Source organism: Trachurus trachurus (genome assembly GCF_905171665.1).
Source record: "Trachurus trachurus genome assembly, chromosome: 2".
Taxonomy (NCBI): domain Eukaryota; kingdom Metazoa; phylum Chordata; class Actinopteri; order Carangiformes; family Carangidae; genus Trachurus; species Trachurus trachurus.
The window spans coordinates 3068988-3084816 of record NC_139914.1 but is presented as its reverse complement, the minus strand read 5'-3'; the positions used below and the strand labels follow the sequence as shown (position 1 = coordinate 3084816).

Below are 15829 nucleotides of genomic sequence, written 5' to 3'. Positions count from 1 at the left end.
AAGTGGCCGTGGTGTGTGTGACAGCTGCAGAGAGAGAGAGAGAACATCGATAGCGATGACGACACCTGTCAAGATCTGTCAGATGTGTGAGCAGCGAGCTTGAGCAGGGTGAGTGTGTGCGAGGTACCTACAACTACACGAGGGTGTTGCTCGCCTGCAGAGCTCACAACATGCACGTTGATGGACGTTAAACACATTTTATTTAACAGGGTCGGGGGCTGATATCGAACCGGAGTTTATTCCTTATTTAGACGTCGTAGTTATTCCAGCCACGGGGCATTGTGCTGCATTCGCCGGCACTTGTTACCATGGAGATTTTGGATAAACAGGAGGTTGAGCTCCATCATGCGCACTGTTTACATGGTTAGTTGGTAAATAGCCTCAAGTGACTGTTGACACTTTGACTTTTGACTACAGTTCAACTGTTAAACAGGTGATATGTAGCGCAAGTTGTCGAATTAGAAGAAAGAAGAAAGGACTCGTTCATCCCCACCTTTATTAACTTAATGAAAAGTTCTGTCTGTCGTTGGTGGACGTCTCTGACCTCTGGTGTTAGTGTTCCTGTAGAAAATGAAAGAAGTAAAGAAAAGTTAGTCTCTTGAGAGGAAACAGACAAATGTTTCACTCTCATTTTTTTTCCTGCTGTCTGTTCACTCTGTGCTTTTCCTGCCCGGCAATTGAGATGAAAGAGTGATACTCAGGGGGGAAATAAGGTCTTTGTGGCATCTAAAAAATGACGCTCGGCAAGATAAAACATGTAGAACACAGTTGCACAACTGGAATAGAATTAGAAATCATAGAAAGAGTCGGAATAATATCAGAATATTCCAAATAAATGTGATTTTCCATGTTAGGATCCAGTGAGAATGGAGACTATATTCCTCCAGTCATCTGATCTCTGGTCTCATGTAAGCTCAAAGATATCCAGCTAACTCAGTAATTGGGCTTCATTATACTGGCCACTAATTAGATTGGTAACTGTAGTAACCAAGTAATTGTTGTTTGTAAGAGAGGGTTTAAAAACCTGTTGAGGGTTGTGGTCTCTTACAAATCTTACAAAACCACAATTTACCACCAAACTTGGCACCGTTTCTCAGAATGATAATTCACTCAAACGTCAACACACAGACACGGATACACACATTTTAGATTAGATTAGATTCAGATGGATTCAATGTGACTTAAAACCTTCCCAAAGATACTATAACCTCTCCTGTCCATCGTGAATGAGCCTCTCATAAATCCACGACTCAGAACCTCCCTGAGTATCACCACATTTTAAAGGGAGTAGGTTTGTTACCTTTAATTGTCGGTGCAAGCTATTTTTAGAACGGCGGAGCAGAGCCGTGAGCTGCTCAGAGCTACGCTACGGAGGCTCATGGGATTTCTTGGTTTCCCTCATCAAACTCATCAAATACACAATCCAACAACTCCAAAGACAAGTTGTGACCTGCACATCTAGACTATAGGGATTATGGCAATGGGGCTAATTTGCCAAAATGTTGAACTATCCCTTTAACATTTATTTCATATTTTGACAGAGCTGTTGCCGTAGTTATCTCAGCTTTTTCTGAGTGTCACCTGGATCATAAGGACTAGACAATGCGACTCCATCTGATGCACTCATCAACGGCTCGTTTATTGACTGACCGCTGAGGACCAGCTTCTCGTGGTTGCCTAGTAACACCAGCTCAAAAATGCAACAGGTAAAGGCCAAATGTGAGTCCAACACAGCGGTGTGAGTCAGACATACCTCATACTCACTGCAGATAGAAGCTGACAGCGGTCTGGCGCCTGCTTTTTTGGGGGGTGTGATTTCCTCTAAATGAAATGAACCTCGGCCCGTCGTCGTCTCTGTCTCTCAGCTCTGCGGTTGCGTCTCTGCTTTCCTTGTCCCTTGTCCCAGATCTCACAGGATGTCTCAGCATTTAAAACCGGTGACACTCGGGAATGTTGATTGAATTCCACAGAAGTAATGGCCCTCATTTACTCTTTACGCCGTGGACAGCAGCAGCACCACAGCCAGCATGTGACCACACTGACTTGTTTTATGCTCCCTCATGTCCCGGCATGCCTCCTCTCCTCTCCTCTCCTCTCCTCTCCTCTCCTCTCCTCTCCTCTCCTCTCCTCTCCTCTCCTCTCCTCTCCTCTCCTCTCTGAGGTGAAATCATTATTTCTGCATGAACCGGTCGTCGAGGGGATAGCGCTATCTCAGTGATGATAGAGGCGATCCCACGACGACGGGGGGCGTCATGGTTACGGAGGCGAGGCAGGCGACGAGTGAGAGTGAGCCGCATGCTGATGAAACGACTACAGAGCAGGCTAGTTTCAGTTTTTTTTTATGAATGACAAATGCAGATGTGACGAGCAGAACCTCACAGCATGAATAAGTAATTACATAAACATGTGTTAATCCCCGCGTTTTGCACGTGAGCCCATGCTGTGATGCTGGAGAGGTTGTCCACCGGTCATCTGCACCATTATCCCTCAATTTAATATCTCAAACACACGTTACTATGTTGTTTTTAAAAGTGAAGGAGTGAGTAAGTGATCGTAGTTGTTTCCAATAGAAGCTGGTGTCAAAGACGAACACTGTGGGATTTCAGGATAAGTCTCCGCTGAGTGTGAATGAGCTGCAGGAGTTCTTTTCACTTCTATTCTGCTAAGAGAAAGAATGGATGAATGGCTCGCCTGAAAGGAGGCTTCAAATGAGAACATCTTCTCTGGCCCATTAGACGCTTAATTTCCCGTTTTACAGAGGAAAACTGGAAGGAGCCTTTGTGCTCCCTGCTCGACTCCCACTCATGCAGTAAACGCTTCCCTCAGAAGTTGAGCGGCCGGGGCCAGTCTGCAGGGCAGCGCCTCGGCGGTTCGGTGACTTCTGACTGAGCGACCGGCCGCAGCGTGTCGAGGGCACCGGGCTGCGCTTCTGTGTGTGTTTTCATCTGTTGTGTGGGGTCAGTAAGTCCGGGGAGGTTCTGGGTCAGCCATGTGCATCGGTGGAGTTCCCCTGAACAACTGCATAAAGGTCGGTTAGTTTCATATATTTTTGCTGCTCTGGATCAAAAATATCTTTGTGCTCCTTTGGCAGAAAGCGGCTTCTTGCTTTTTCTGCTTCTGGTCCAGTTTGTATTCAAACGCCAGGAGCTGTAAGCATACAGTTGTACAGGTCAGTTTCAGTTCACTTCTGATCAGCTATGGAAACAAACAACTGGCGGCACCTTAAAGGCCTCATATTTACACATTCTCTGTGTGTAAGAACCTAAAACCACAAGACATTGCTGGGGTTGTTTTTTGTGCAAATGAAATGAAATCACGGCGTTTGAAATGTCGCATTAGCAACTGTCCAAAAGCTCTGGTGTCGGCCGCTGATAATTGACTCTGGCCGAGCGGCGACGCTGACGGCGTTTATTGGCTGTGATGTGAAAGGTAGAGCGTGTTTACAGCAGATGCCCCGTGGCTCCGGTGTAACTCGGCTCCAGCTCTCTGCTCAGGGAAAGAAGGCTGTCTGCTGTTTGCTTACATTTCCTGTTTATGCCTCTGGATGTTTATTTTACTCTTGTTCTTTGGGTGTGCGCTTGGTTTTCTTTCCCACACCTGATTGCTTTTTTTTTTCCCCCCCTCTCCGCCTAGTTTTGTTTCTCAGGAGAAACAGTGTTTTATTCTGACGTCTGAGTCTTGTAATTCTTCTTTTGCTCTGCAGATCAAAGACGTATCTCTGAGGTGCTTTCGCTACATCAAGGAATTTGGACTAGTTTTCAAACGCAGTCGATATGAATCCTCAGAAATCCATGAAACAGCCCCGCGTGTTGCCGATGCCCTTCATGCTCGATTGTCGTGATATAATTTTGCCTTTCCTCCTCCTCCCACTGCTTGTTGCCACTGTTTGCCAGGACAAACAGACATGCCGGCGGCTCAGCGGGGGTCTTGGATTACTGTGGAGAACTTGCCAGCCCTCCCCCTCCCCCTCCCCCTCCCCTCTCAGAGTCGGGGATTCCTGTTTCAGCTTTGGAGTCTCTCCCCTGCAAAAGTTGAAGTGGTTCCGCTTACCAGTTTTTCTCCGGCACGGCGAAGACAGAAAGCTCATGTTGGAACACCCACCTATCCTGTTTCACTTCAATATAATGTTGACCTTGTTGCCCAGCGTCGAGCTATTTGAAATAGTCAGAGTTTAAAAGTATGAAGGTAACACTGAGCGCTGGATTTTAAAGAGAAACAGCGAAGCAGGGAGTCATCGATCAGCTTTTAACCTCTCCTTGCTCTCTCCTCGTGGGCTGCACTCTGACTGAACCTGGACCACGCAGCATTAATCCCTCATTGAGCCGCGTGCCCTTCTTTTAAGAGGATTAAAGCAGGTGATGGAAATGCCTCTGTGGTGTCCAGCTTTCTTACAAGTCATTATTCAACAGGGGAACTCCCGCAGCAGGGCCGTGGTCCTGGCCACTAACCAAGCTCCTTTTATCTCACACTTTTAAAGGAAACATTTCTGGGGAATGGGCCCATTCAGTTTCTTGCACTGACCTTTTCCCACACGTCAAAGAAACTCACAAACATTTGGCTTTTTGTTGTGTAGAGGAAGTGTAAAAATCACCAACTGAAACACTGGAAATGGAAACCTGGCTTGTACGGATTCAGGAAACTTTATAAAATAATGTTTTAGCTAGTAAAATTGTGAGGTTTTGTTCCACCTTTGGGTGCAGCTAGGCCAGCTGTTTCCCTCTGTTTCAGTCTTTATTTTAAGTGAAACTAAATGGCTGCGGGCTACAGCTATAAATCTCCACTTTTAGCTCGCTGCATTTAAGTGCATTTTTCCCAAATTGTCCAACTATTACTCTTACAAGTGGCTTTCCAGGAGAGAGCGAGAACATGAGGAGTGGACCCCAGGTAATTTGGGTTTAAGACCTCTGCTTTAAACTAATAGACGGCTCCATCTCCACGTCCCAATTGCAAAGATAAATAAGATGAAATAAAGCTGTCTGTTGTCGACATGTTTACAGAGGAGATAAAAAAGATCCTCGTGTTTAACAAAAGCTTTTGGGGAAACTCAGCTTCACATGAAGTTTCCACTAATGCAGCCGGCTGGCAGCGCGGCTGAGGAGAACCAGTCGAGGGAGGATTTGTCACCACATGGGGATGATTCAGGCATTTAGAATGATTTGCAGAATGAGCATATCCAAATATGCAGTTGCACAACCTTCAAAGCGTTTGCAGGAGCCTGCGACAGTCACGCAAACGCATGCACACACAGTCACTCACAGATGTGCCGACACTCCACAGAACTGGGTCACACTAGATGCTTTGTGCCACAGTGTATTTTTGGACCCTGTGATGTTATGTTTCTCCTTCAAGTGGCAGATAAGGATTGTAGTTTGTGCACAAAATCTGGCTAAGTGGCTGTTTTTCTTTTTTCTCTTCTTCCTCTTCTTCTTCCTCTCCTCTCCCCTCTGGAGTTGTGAATGCAGGAAAGTGCTGTGGATGTCTCGGTTTCGCTCGGTTTCTCACAACCTCCGAGGCGTCCGGAGCCATAAATCAGTCGGCCTGAGAGCTGCAGGGCCGGTTTGGATCGGGAGGTGGCCGCAGCTTCAGACCATGTCAGGACAAATCGAGGGTATGAAGCAGGAGACAGGAAGACAAGGAACTCTAAATAATGGATGCAGATATTCCGAATGAAAACCCAATAGCCCATACATCATTTAGAAATAATGCCAACAGATAGCAGCTACCGCCTAAGTGTCTCATAATGTAATCTGAGACAGTCCTCTGGTTAATATCAGCGGGATCTGTCCTCCTTTCCGTCAGGCTGCTGCTTGTTTAAGCCAGACGGGCTCAAAGTGCACAAGTACATGCGAGGAAGTGTTATCTGAGCAGAAAATTAGACTGAGGCCTGTTTGAGTTAAGCTTTAACTACCTGTGTATTTTACACATTTTTCATCTTGCAGTTTACAGCATGCCTTTCAGCTATACACCCATGACTCACATTCATCTCTCATTCTCTCCCTTCTTTTGTGCGGCGCTTTTAACGACTCTGAGCCAAATTTATCTGGCTCATACACCTCTCCTCTTTCCTTTTCTCACATCTCACACCGTTCGCTCTGATCGTACCGGCTCGAATGCGCTCAGCGAACGGCCTCTTATCGCTCAGCGTTTCCCTCCTTAATGCAGTCTCCAGGGGAGTTTGATTCATGTGATCGTGACTCCACATTGATCATGTTTGGGAAAGAATGCAACTTGGAGAAATGAAATTCATGCAGGTCCAGTTTCCCCTGAAACAGCGACTCATAATCAGAGGCCGGACAGTTAATCGAAATTCTAATCGAAATTGCACTACAAATGCAGCATCCAAACCAGAGAAGCTGCCTATAAATCAAATTCTACCAGATGTGATGAAACATGCTGCTTTGGTACAAGCCCTGACAAAAATATGTCATCATAAGTTTTATGTTTTGTTTTTTCAGTTGAAGTGAAATGTAAGAATTCCCATTCCCACTACAATCGTGACCCATGTCGCAACAGCACATTTACATCTAATTAACTCTCTCAGACAGAAAACATTTTCTTTGCTGTACATTTTACTTAGAACTATGTATTACTGTATGTATATAACACTATGTTGTTAAGAATGACATCAATCAATCAAGAGAAATGAGAAATAGATTTTTTAACTTCATAATGGCTTAAAGGGATATTTCACCCAAAATTGAAATTTCACTAATTATCTACTCACCCCTATGACTCACCCTCATGTCGACTAAGGGCTGGGAGAAGTTTCAGAGTCCTCCGTGGCTTCTCTGAGTTACAGCGGGGCTCCGTGCAGCACTGCATGTCTATATGACGGTAGCGAACGGAGCTCACTTTACTTTTCTTCGTCCAAAAAGACACACCAAAAAACATCCAAATACCTCCATGGTGCTCGTCTGTAATGTCCCTCTTGTATTGAAGCCCCGACATGAGAAATTGTTCCGAAAAAAATTAAATAAGTCTATATTTTAAGCTTGTTTGTAGCGGAAGCTCCCAGTGTTGCTCTGCCGGAATCTCGCGTGATTTGCGGAGCCGTGAACTGGGAGCAGTGCTGGGAGCTTCCGCTACAAACAAGCTTAAAACATAGACTTATTTAATTTTTTTCTGAATTTTTTTCGGAAGAAAAGTGAGCTCCGTTCTCAACCGTCATATGGACATGCAGTGCTGCACGGAGCCCCACTGTAACTCAGAGAAGCCACGGAGGACTCTGAAACTTCTCCCAGCCCTTAGTCCACATGAGGGTGAGTAGATAATGAGATTAATGAAATCTGAATTTTGGGTGAACTATCCCTTTAAACTGCGAGTTCTAATCAACTGATAAAAATGTTTATAATCAATATTATCATGCGTAAATCTGGAACCCTGATAGCCAGAACATTTTCTTATTGAATTGATTACCCATGCCTTTTAAGTGCATTGGTTGTGAGGCTGTGTGGAGTTGTTGTTGGTGTCGACATCATCGCTGAAAAAGATTCATTATTTTCAAATGAAGCGTGTCCTCGCCACCAGCGATTCATTCATTCTCTCAGCATCGTTTATTCCTTCCTCTAGGAAACACAGTAATGAAATTGCAGCCTGGTGATGTTACCTCGACGCCGGTGGAACTGCTAAAGTCAAAACCAGAGCATCAGTTGTTTTTTGTTTTTACTTCACCACTGCAGCTCCCAAACCAGCAGCAGCACTTTTAGAGACAAAGCTTTTTATCTTCGCTGCACTCATCGTCTTGGAGTGTGTCAGAGACTTCAGTCTTGTCAGTCATATGGGAATTAGAGCAAACTTGCTGTTTCATGGTAGCTGACTGTGTTTCTCTTTTTTTATATGTGGAGCACTCAGCTGGAGCGCAGCGTCCCGAGTGTTGTCACTGTGCAGGTTTGTAGCCGGAGGATACAGCTGCTGATAAACACAGGCGCATAAGTGTTTGCAAATATTTTTTTTGGTAAAAATAGATGTGACGAAAAAGCCTGTGACTGGAATGATTGAGTCTGTAATGCTCTTTGGTCCGTGTCAGACGCAGCCTCATCCTCTCTGGCTCCTCCTGTGTCTGACAGTCAAATGTGGGCACATTTCCCAGACATTTCACATTTTGAATTCAAATTCCCCGTCTGTCTCTCTCTCTCTGTCTTTCCCTTCTCTCCTCCAGGTTGATGTTTCCTCGCCGGGCGCCCTCGGGGTCGCTTTCCATCCTGACTGCAGACAGCTCGCCAGCTCTGTCGGCCTCCTGAGCGAGTCGATCCATCGCCTCCGGCTTCGGAGAGACGAGCGAGCGAAGCTTCCACCGCCGCGTCTGCCAGCGGCCGAGCAGAGCGGGCCCCCGCGTCGCCCCCCCCCCCCCCCCCCCCTGAGCCCGGCCGCCCGGGAAAGACCGCCGCATCGCCATGGACACGGAGTCCACCTACTCGGGCTATTCCTACTACTCCGGACGCTCCCGGGGATCACACAGGCACGGGTACGTCCTGCTCCGTCAATAATTCTGTTTTCTCATGTCTCTGCTTTCACCTGCAGCGCTGCAGGAGTGGACAAGTTCAACCACATTTTCCCTTTTTGGGGAAAATCTGTTCCCACCTTCTTGCACGAGGATCTGTTGTGATATTAATTAGTTGATGAAACGCTGACATTTTAATTACTGCAGAGCAAAAATCTATTTATATACAACTAATCAAGTGAATATCTATTTTAGACTCACACTCTTTAAAGGGATAGTTCAACATAAAGTAAATTCGCTACCTTTAATTGTCGGTGCAAGCTATTTTTAGAACGGCGGAGCAGAGCCGTGAGCTGCTCAGAGCTGCGCTACGGAGGCTCATGGGATTTCAATGGGCCAGTTTGCCAAAATGTTGAACTATCCCTTTGACTCATATTTGAATGATAATGTAAAATGTCACAAAGCTGTAAAATGTTGATTGTCAGGAGAGAGGTACGGTTCATTGATTCAGAAATAGAGTAGCAAAGTGAGTTGTTCCTCAATTTATTTTTTCCATTTCTTCACATCTCTTTAATCTTCTGTATAGAAACCCAGGACTCTGATGTAACGGCTCAGGTTGCTATAGTTACCCATGAGGCACAGCCGCGGTCCCTGTGGAGAGGGTCGGGGTCAGTTAAGGGGAGGAAGTCTGGTGCAAATTGGAGTGCGAGTGAATGAAAGTAGTGATGTAGTGAAAGAATTCATCTAAAATTGACCCAGATTTTAAAAGTGAATGGATTTAAGCTGCAGATCGGAGCGTGTATTTTTTTCAACACAACACTCGCGACCCTCCACGTGCCTTTAGCAGCTCATGACATGCAGCGTTAAGCTCAGTGATCCGATGCTTCTCTCTGAAACGCACCTTGGGATTCGCAGTTAATTCCGCCCCTGAAATTTTCACGCCTTCGCCGCTGACTTTTTTTTAATCTACTTTTTTTCCTGACAAAAGTTTGGTAGCCAGAGTTTGTCCAACTGTCTGCAGCGCTGCAGCGTGTAGGAGAAATGAATAGGATGTTTATGTCTGGGAGCAGAGAGGCCTGAAATAGCTGCTGGAGAAAAATACAGACCACATGAGGTAAAAAAAAAACTACAATATGGCCTAAAGTTGCTTCTGAGGCCTGGTCTCTGTCACGTCATGTGTGGGAAACATTCAGATAGTGAAAGAGCTGAACAGTAACTCGCATTGTTTGAGGTTGTCATGAGAAATACTCAAACACAGGACTTTTCAGGGGGAAAGTTGTATTTTCCTTACTCTTTCAGTATTTTCTGCTGCTTTCTATCGGTTTATCATGATTTCTTTTCTTATCTCTGTTTTTTTTTTCCTTTTTCCGACTTTCCATGATCCCACTTCCCGTGTATCCTGCCCGCCCCCACCCCCATGTGTGTGGAGGCGGCGGCTCGCGGCTCGTGTGGGCGCATTAGTCTGTCAGCGGTGAAATGGCGGCGGCTGACAGGCCTCAGGAAGGCAGCGGGGAGACAGGTGCTGAAGAGGCCCGGCTGACTGATGGCTCAACAGATACGCTGAGAGCCTGAGAGGAGATGAGAGGGACGGCTCCTGTTCCACAACCATGACCCCCACTTCTGCTGCCACATACCCCCCCCCCCCCCCCCCCCTCCCTAGGGTCTCCGTCGCCGCTCCCACTCCTGCTGCCACCTGTTCCCGTTCCGCGTCCTCTTGAAACATGCGAGGCCTCGCCCTCAGCGCTGCCTTGTCATCGTCTCCTCCCTCATGTCATCAGGCACTTTCTGCCCCCTCACTCTTTATCCTCCTCGCCTCTTGTCCTCTTTATCTCTTTTCCTCTCCTTTTCCCCCTCACTCCTTGTTCTTTGCTCCCTTGTGTCGGGTCGGCGCAGGCGTTCTCCAGGGCAGGAATGTGCCCTTGTAGCTTTAAAGGGATAGTTCAACATTTTGGCAATTTGTCGGTGCAAGCTATTTTTAGAACGGCGGAGCAGAGTCGTGAGCTGCTCAGAGCTACGCTACGGAGGCTCATGGGATTTCTTGGTTTCCCTCGTCAAACTCATCAAATACACAATCCAACAACTCCACAACGCTCTGGTGGACAAGTTGTGACCTGCACATTCACCACGCTTTGAGATAATAACACAACGTTACCAGACAGAGGCAAATGCAGAGACTGCTTGATGAAAAACTGCCCCTGAAGGCAACGTGCATCAGAGGTTTTGCATGAATTTCCCTCTAAAACAACTCTGTCTGGTAACGTTGTGTTATTATCTCATAGCGTGGTGAATGTGCAGGTCACAACTTGTCCACCAGAGCGTTGTGGAGTTGTTGGATTGTGCATTTGATTAGTTTGATGAGGGAAACCAAGAAATCCCATGAGCCTCCGTGGCGTAGCTCTGAGCAGCTCGCGGCTCTGCTCCGCCCGTTCTAAAAATAGCTTACACCGACAATTAAAGGTAACCAACCTACTGCTCTTAAAGTTACATGGAGTAAAAGTGGTTTCCCTTCATTTTGGAGTCAAAGAACCAGGGTGAGGAGTGGAGTGGAGAGGGGGTCGGTGGTTTGGTCCTACCCGCCTCTTTTTAACCCAGTGACAGCAAGTTGGAACGGGAGAAATCCGCGCCGCTGCCAGGCTCCGAAGCCGCCGTCTGGCTGCTTGTTTCATGTACAAAGACAGAGAGAGAGAAAAAAAAGAAAAACCTGAAATTGAAATTGTAGCGTTTGAAACCCACTGGCTCTCCTCCTCTGTAGGTAAGCACTAATCTTCCTGAGGTGCACCGCGCGTGAGCCAGCTCCAGATCGCCGTTGTCTAATTACACCGACGCTGAGAGCAGATGCAGGCATGTGGGTGTGTGTGTGTGTGTGTTATCAGAATATAATAGGAGAATGAAATGAGTTTGGCTTTGGTTTCCATTAACAGAAGGGTGCAGGGTTTTTGGAGTTGTTTCCTCGCGTCTTTTGGCTCCCCGTGTCAAACCATCTTCAACTAAGTGTCCAAGATACTTACACATATCATTTCCTTGGCGTCCTCGGTGGCTGCTCGGTCCGCGGACAATCCCTAATTCCTGCCAAAAAACTGAAACAAAACATGCTGCTGACACCAATTTTTGTTATCAGAATTTAGAGCTTTGTTATTTTCCTCTCACAAAAAAACGGGAACACCCATGAGGGCAGTCGTTTCCGTACTTCTGCCTCTAACAGCGATGCCCATGTAGTTTCTACTGAGCCAGACTGCAGAGCTGCACATTAAAACTGAGGGGGAAGGGCGTGGATGTCATTTTCACGCATTGGATTTGAATTAGCAAAGAGGCTGCCATGTTTTCGGAGATGGAATAATTGCCTCAACTGTTTCTTTTTTCCAATGGATTCATTTCCAGGGTTTATGTGGCCTAAAATTATAATCTTTATTTATATCTACGGCTCAGAAACAGTTTTATTCTTCTTCTGCAGCTATTTTTTTTTCTTTTATTCTTTATTTTGATCTACTGAAAAGTTCTGTAAAGTTTCTCAGAGTCTTCCTCCTTCACTCTTGTCAATTTTGACTGTTAAAATGATTATTTAATTGCAAATTTCATATTAGCAGCTGCTCATGTGGAAAATTGGTTCTTTTGATTGGTATAACTCCAATTATAAGGCAGCACCCAGCATACGCATGGGGCTAAGTGAGTCATTTAAGACCAGTCATTCAGTAGTAGCACCATTCAGGACGATGTTCCTTCGAGGACCTTTTATAAACATTTTATATAGACATGTAATGACTTTGAATGGTGTATTAATGAGATTAGAGCAGTGACCTGTAGCTGAATAAGTTGAATAAGAAGCGCTGTCCTTAGTCTTTTATCATAACTCCTAAAATTTGAAATTTTGGCAAGTTAACAGATGAACAGGAAATGAATCGACAGTGATGGTTTCTCAGCACAAATGTTGAGATTTTATGATTTCCTTTGTTATATGTGATATTTAAAGCCCCAGTGTGTAACTTATTTGGCTTTTTATTAGCAAAAATCAAATATGTCTTTCATAAATACGTATTTCACTGAAGTGGAATCACAGCCGCATACAAATGAAAGCTTTCTGGTACCTTAGAATGAGTTGTTACAAGTCGTTACAAATATACAAGGGGGGGTGCACTGAACCGAGGCGGCCATGTTGCATCGCCATTTTTTACGTTGCGTGGCAGCGTGACCGTAGGTAACCACGGAAACTCAGCGGAGCTGTGGGCTCGGCCTGTTAAAACTGTCACCACTGTGTAGTGTGAGGAAGGACGGAGGCACTGGTGTTGCATTCAGGTGCAGTCAGGCAGACGGCCGTCGGCAAACCAACCGGATGTCATTTTACTCCACCAGAGAAAGACGGTAAAACGACATCACCATGACAACATATTGCCTCGTGCTGGCGGACCACTTGTTTACATAGACACTTGTTTATCCTGTTACATGCAGCGTCTGTTGTCTGTCTGACGTCTGCCTGATTTCACATGAATGCAACATCAAGAATACGTTCAGATATGCAACCGCACCGCTAGATGGGGGGAATTCCTACATACTGGAGCTTTAACTGAACATCATTGAGTGCTGGGCTATTGGCAACACTGAACATGACATAAAGGGCATTTTTTAAAAAGTTTTCAAATGAGATCAGAATGAGCAGAGAAATCAAGGATCTCAGCCCTAAACTTCAGGAAAAAGCCCACACTCTGAGTCTGTTGTGAGCTGCAGTGTCAGCTCCAGTCTTCAGACTGCGGGTCCCTATCATAACAGAGCCTGACCTCGGTGGCAGTGGGAAACCAGTTTTCCTGTCCGTGTTATCTGTACGGAGCTAATCCTGGGACACAGAGCTGCTTATCACACCCAGGGCCTCTTCAACTCAGCCTGCAGCTCGTCAGTCTCTTTATAGCAACAATGATCTCCACTTTAAAAAAACAAATGTAGCTTTGTTGGACTTATTAAGGCGTAATGTGTGAGATAGATTTCTTTTTAACAGCCCCATTAGACACACAGCAGCTGATCTCCTCGCAGCTCGCGCTCCCCCCCTGCTCCGTAACGTGGTTATTATGGGATGGAGATGACCTAGCTCACTGTGTGGTTGGTTGGTCAGTTTTTATTTGGCTTCATAACTCAACCCATTTGGCTGCAGCCCCACCAACCCCCACCCACCCTCTGTTGTTGCCTTGGCGCTGACGCCCACATCACATCCACACAAAGCGGTGTCACACAGGTGTGCGTGCTGCTCTGCCAGGCGAAGAGAGAGAACAAATTGGTCCGCAGACAGTTTGGCGTGCGGCGCTAGTTGGCCGCCGCCGCCGCCGCCGCCATCCCAGAGAGAGCAGCGATCACAGCCGCACTCATCCTCAGGTGTTACAACGAGGCGCTGCTCCCTCTCTCTCTCAATTCAATTCAATTCAAATTTGCTTTATTGGCACGACAGTTAAAGACCTATGTTGCCAGAGCATTAGGAATCAGTGACACAATACAACTCATGAAACCAAATATATACAACAATATACAAATAAATAAAAAGTATATACATAAAATTATTTACCCTATGCGTGTGTGAGCATGCACGTGTGCTGATCAAGTTCTCTCTCTCTCTTATACACAGTCTAAATGAGTGAGAGATTGGGCATCATTAGACTGTTGCAAGTTGTTATAAAACATACACATATTGTTCTTAAATGATGACAGTAACAAATGATAATAAAAAAAAACAACAATATTAAAGCAGAAGTAAGCGATCCGGTCGTTTTGGCTAACTTCTTGTGAGCTGATGGAGTTAGCAGTCCCCGCCCTCGTCATGGATCTATTGGTCCTCGTCCCTACGTCACCACATTCACGCGCATCCCTTGGCTGCACACACAGAGAGGACCGCCCCTTTATGCCGTTCTCTCTCCTCATTGGATAAAGGTTGTAGGATACAAGGAAAGTTTTCTCCTCGGCTTACAGCAGAGCAGAGTGACTGACAGACCCGTGTTTCAGACCAAACACTCTATATAAGTGATTGCTGTCGGAAGATATAACTATTTAAGACTTATATTAACATAAATATTCCACTTACTTCTGCTTTAAATGACATCAATAGTGATTCTGATAGTAACAAATGATAATAAAAACAACAACAATATTAAATGACATCAATAATGATTCTGATCAGCATTCATGTACTTTTCTAGTATCGTGGCAGAATGTTACATATTGTGCAGCTAATTTAGTAAATTGTGGATCTTCTCCCAGAAATACTTTCAACAGATCATCACCTGTTTTCCCCTGATACGATGGATCTGCTGCAGTTCTCTTTTGTATGAACACCTCTCTCTCACTTTGGTACAGAGGGCAGGAGAGGAGAACATGGGCCTCAGTTTCTGTTCCTCTCTCTCTCTCTCTCTCTCTCTCTCTCTCTCAGTCATCTCTGCCCCTCGCCGGGCGCCGTGTCCTCTCCCTCCTCTCCCCCTCTTCCAAAAAGCCGTAACCGTTACAGGGATCCACGCTGGAAGTCAAATTCCATTAATCAAATCATAGCACAGCAGCGTTGGAATAGCAACGAGCCGTCTGCATGCTAATGAGGCAGGAAGAGGATGTGGGGAGGGAAAGGTGTGTGTGTGTGTGTGTGTGTGTGTGTGTGTGTGTGTGTGTGAGCGTCGGAGGCGAGGTTTCACCCCCAGAAGCTTTGCTGAAGGGTGGGGGGATGAGAAACCAGGTCTGGGGGTAGAGGTAGAGGGAGGGGGAGGGGGAGGGGGAGGGGCTGGCAGACAGAGGCCGGTCTGTTGGAGCCCACAGGTCTGCTCGCCGCTCTGCTTCCTGCGTCTGCATCCACAATTTCAAAAATCGCTCGTTTTCGCTGTTCACTCTTACGTCGTCTTTGCACCTTTTTTTTTTTTTTTTTTTTTCATTCCCCTCTCACACATTTGTAGCCGCGCCAGCTCGGTGAGAACCAGGTGTTCCCTCACCTTTTATATTCTTGACAACAGCACGATGTCTGCGGTGAATCATGCATGACACAAACATTGCTTGCAGACAGACAGACAGTGTTACTAAGTATTTCCCAATATGTTTGGATTGTGATCTCTTTAAAGGAAGAATTTGTGATCAGGTGTTACAGATTTAAACATGTATATGTTTTATATTCACACATACAGCTCTGGAAAAAATAAAGAGACCACTCCAAAATGTCTCTTTATAAATCAGCCTTATCTCTACATGTATGGCAGCCATCGATTCCAGTGTCTATTGAACTCCAACACAAGCACACCTCACTCTACTTAGCTGATCACCTGAACCAAATCATATTTAATGAGGAAGAAAGATTATGAATAAATAAATAAATAAAACACTGCTGCGATTAAAAATTGGGATTATTCCACCAATTTTGATTTCTAAACTCTTCCTAAATTT

The 15829-nt window shown here is 45.7% G+C and overlaps 1 protein-coding gene across 2 annotated transcripts in view; it reads left to right on the top strand.

The window, feature by feature from the left end:
* LOC310999667 (vang-like protein 1) overlaps positions 1–15829 on the top strand; it is a 71689-nt gene that overhangs the window by 2135 nt on the left and 53725 nt on the right. Inside the window, exons 1-2 of one of the 2 annotated variants that reach the window (XM_083990204.1) lie at positions 41–108; positions 8159–8464. In XM_083990204.1, the coding sequence (XP_083846330.1) occupies positions 8394–8464 (71 nt within the window). In that variant the 5' untranslated portion in view covers positions 41–108; positions 8159–8393. Of the gene's footprint in view, positions 1–40; positions 109–8158; positions 8465–15829 lie in introns of those variants that run through there. The other variant, XM_083990203.1, reaches the window with a different exon arrangement.